We start from the raw sequence: 3,122 nt of genomic DNA, 5'->3' as shown, positions 1-3,122 counted from the left end.
TTTATTCATTGAAATAATTTTAAAAGATTTTAACACTCTTCACTTTCAAACTTAAAAGAGAAGTTAGTTTAGCAGAAAGTTAAAATTTTAATGTTTGCTTTACATTTGCCTTGCACGTGCTGTTATTTACAGTAAAGTAAACTTTACGCTCAGATATTGAATTTCATGTTTTCAGCATTTTCTAAGGGCATCCTATTTATCTCTTCGATGTGATTATTAATAACATGATGTAACTTAACATGAGTTAATATTACATTTTCCTACAAAATCTCTCAGATAAAATCAAAGCATAACAAAGCTTTTTATAGGATTGCAACGAAACTCTCCAAAAATCGAATTAACTTTTCATCTCACAACACGCTACACTAACGCCATCTTTTCAAAAGTAATGCGCGTTTTCCTTAAAAAAAATATTCGCCACTAGAGGGCCCGCAAAGACTACAACCATTAATGTTAGTATATATGCTGAATTATCTTAGATGTACGATATAAGGTAAAATGATTGCATAGAAAAGGAAGAACGCATGGCTTCATTTCATTCATTTTAGACTAACACCGTTAGGTGAGAGAAAAAAAGGTGAAGATATTTTAAGCTAAGACCTCACGTTTCGCCGTTACGAAGTCAAAGCTCATATTTTGCTTGAATAAAACAATTTTGTTAACTTGTCAACATTTTTAGTTGACAAGCAGAACTCAGAATAGCCCTTAATTTTCAGTCAGACAACGGCAGGCTGAGAATATATAAAAAAAAAAGAAAAAATATTAAACAAAGCCATGCGATTCGAGCCAGATGGGGAGTGTGTTTGTACGCAATAACATATAATTTAGTGTAGCTTTCTCTCAACATAAACGAAATCATTATTCGTTTCATTCGTCCAGTCGAGAGAAAAACATAAAATTCATTTACGGCTACAGTTCACTTAAATTATGCTCAACCCTTATACATAGAATATAGGTCGATTATACACCTATCACATGGACTGCCTGCGTTAAGCGTAAGAGGTTTTAGTGTTTGTCTTCCCCCGGGTATTTGCGAGCGCTGTGACAAATCTAGTTTACTTCTAAACTTCGGTTGCAACTATCTGCATATTTGATATATTTTACGCACTGATACCCTGATTCTTCCATCACATCGTTTGCATTTCTTGAAGTACATGTTGTTGAGGTTAAATTTGGATTTAACCTTTTCTTCTTTGCTTTTCTATTAAGCTGAAAAGTAATGAATGACACTTATTTGAGTGATATTCTTGCACTTCCTACAAGGTTGCAATTCCTTCTCCAAAATTTAAGCGAAATTTTCAAATTACTACAAACGATATTTGGATTCACGTAATAATAATTGTACTAGTGGTTTGGCGGTCCGCCCTACGTCTGATTGACAGAGCAAGGTTGGTTGGGTTAGGTGACATTTCCTCAATTACCGCAATAAGCAGAGCAAAAAATGACACTACGTTCGCTACGGAGCATACGAAAGACAGATAGAGCGAAGGTCAGATCCTTGTCTTTGACGTTTGCATCTAGATCTGGTTGGCACAATGCCAATTGTGATGTTTTTGCGATGCATAAGAGTGGACTTTAGTTACGTGAAATGTGAAAGGTTACTAGTGGTACTAGGCTTGCACTATAAGCAATGAGCAGAACGTTTACATTTGTTGGCTTTCTCTCTCTCTCTCACAAACTTACCGCTAACTGCAATGAACGATAATTAAAGTTTAGTTTCAAGTTTTTACATTTCTATACGTTTTATTTAAGTGTACTTATCAATATATATACACACACACACACACACACACGACAACACATCTTATATCATCGAATACATGAAGAATAAAGAGAAGAGAAATTAAAACTAAGCTGAACTATTCGATATAGTATTAAATAAATAGTTTTTGTATTTGATTGGTTTTCATGCTTATAATTTAATAATAAATAAATATTAAAATAACTAATTAAAAAAATATAAATTAAAGTAAAACAAATGTTCCTTAATACAAGATCACAGTTGATAAAGTTGTTTGTTTGTACAATTAGTAAAAAAAAAAAAAAAAAAGAAAAGAAAAAGAGCTTTCGATTCGGAAAACCTCCTTGAAAATACTGTTTGTCATGAGTCCATGAGGTTCGTCGAGGTTCCGCCTCAGCCGATGTAAGAGAATACTTTTTTTTCACGATATTTTCGTTGAGTTAATTAATTTGGTCAGCTTGACTGAATGCTTCAAGGCTTTCGCTAATACTGGCATCCTCGCCAGGCGGACTCAACAGACTTATATTAAAGCTGACATCCTCATCTTCGTTGGCGACGGAGTTCGAGACATACGATAAATTTGATTCTATAGAATCAATAGTTAACGGACTACGACGTTTAGTTTGCCGTCTTAATATTTTCCACATATTTAGCAAATATTTATAATAAGCGTCTTTAGCAAATTTCAAATCAATCAAATCAGCCTCCACGACAACGCCCATTTCGCCATATTCTCGCGTATGAAACTTAAGTCGTTTATTCATCGTTTCGCGCGTCGTTATCGTTAATTTTTGCTGATTCTTTCGCGGGTATGAACCGTTTATCGCTGTCTCAATTTCGCATAACAAACGACGAGCACTAATTAACAATTCATTAAGTTCGTGGGAGGTTTTGCTCGCATGCATCACCTTAGCCAGATCCCACTTATATTGTATGCGTCCCAAGTAAGCGAAGGAGGCAACAAATGTTTGCATGTTGCGGTACCAACGTTTCAAGGCAACCTGAATAAAGAAAAAAAGAAAGCATAATAACATTTTTTAATGATTATTAATTTAAGGAAATTTTTCATCATCGTTAATAACATATGCTATACAAATACTTCAGCAACAACTTCCTCGACTAAGTATAATGCGCTTAGTGTATGTGAGTTGTCGGCTGTTTGCTAAGTTTCGTTAAGTTTGAATATTCGTAACAGTTTGATTGATTGATTTATCTTGATAATATATTTAGACATGACAGGCATGCACACACAAAAACACAAACACACACACGCATACATAAATATATATACACACACACACATATATATATATATATAATGCATACATCTATAAATACATCTATATATATATATATATATATATATATATATATATATATA

General features: G+C 33.5%; 1 protein-coding gene across 1 annotated transcript in view; it reads right to left on the bottom strand.

Moving 5' to 3' along the window:
• Positions 1-2,039: 2,039 nt before the first annotated feature.
• The window catches only part of LOC119644747, a 4,493-nt gene continuing 3,410 nt past the window's right edge, over positions 2,040-3,122 (bottom strand). Inside the window, exon 5 of the mRNA XM_038044466.1 lies at positions 2,040-2,742. Within this exon, the coding sequence (XP_037900394.1) occupies positions 2,182-2,742 (561 nt within the window). The 3' untranslated portion in view covers positions 2,040-2,181. The remainder of the gene's footprint in view (positions 2,743-3,122) is intronic.

This window comes from Glossina fuscipes, unplaced genomic scaffold (genome assembly GCF_014805625.2).
Source record: "Glossina fuscipes isolate IAEA_lab_2018 unplaced genomic scaffold, Yale_Gfus_2 0, whole genome shotgun sequence".
Taxonomy (NCBI): domain Eukaryota; kingdom Metazoa; phylum Arthropoda; class Insecta; order Diptera; family Glossinidae; genus Glossina; species Glossina fuscipes.
Note: the sequence above shows the minus strand (reverse complement) of the source record. Positions and strands in the feature narration are given on the sequence as shown.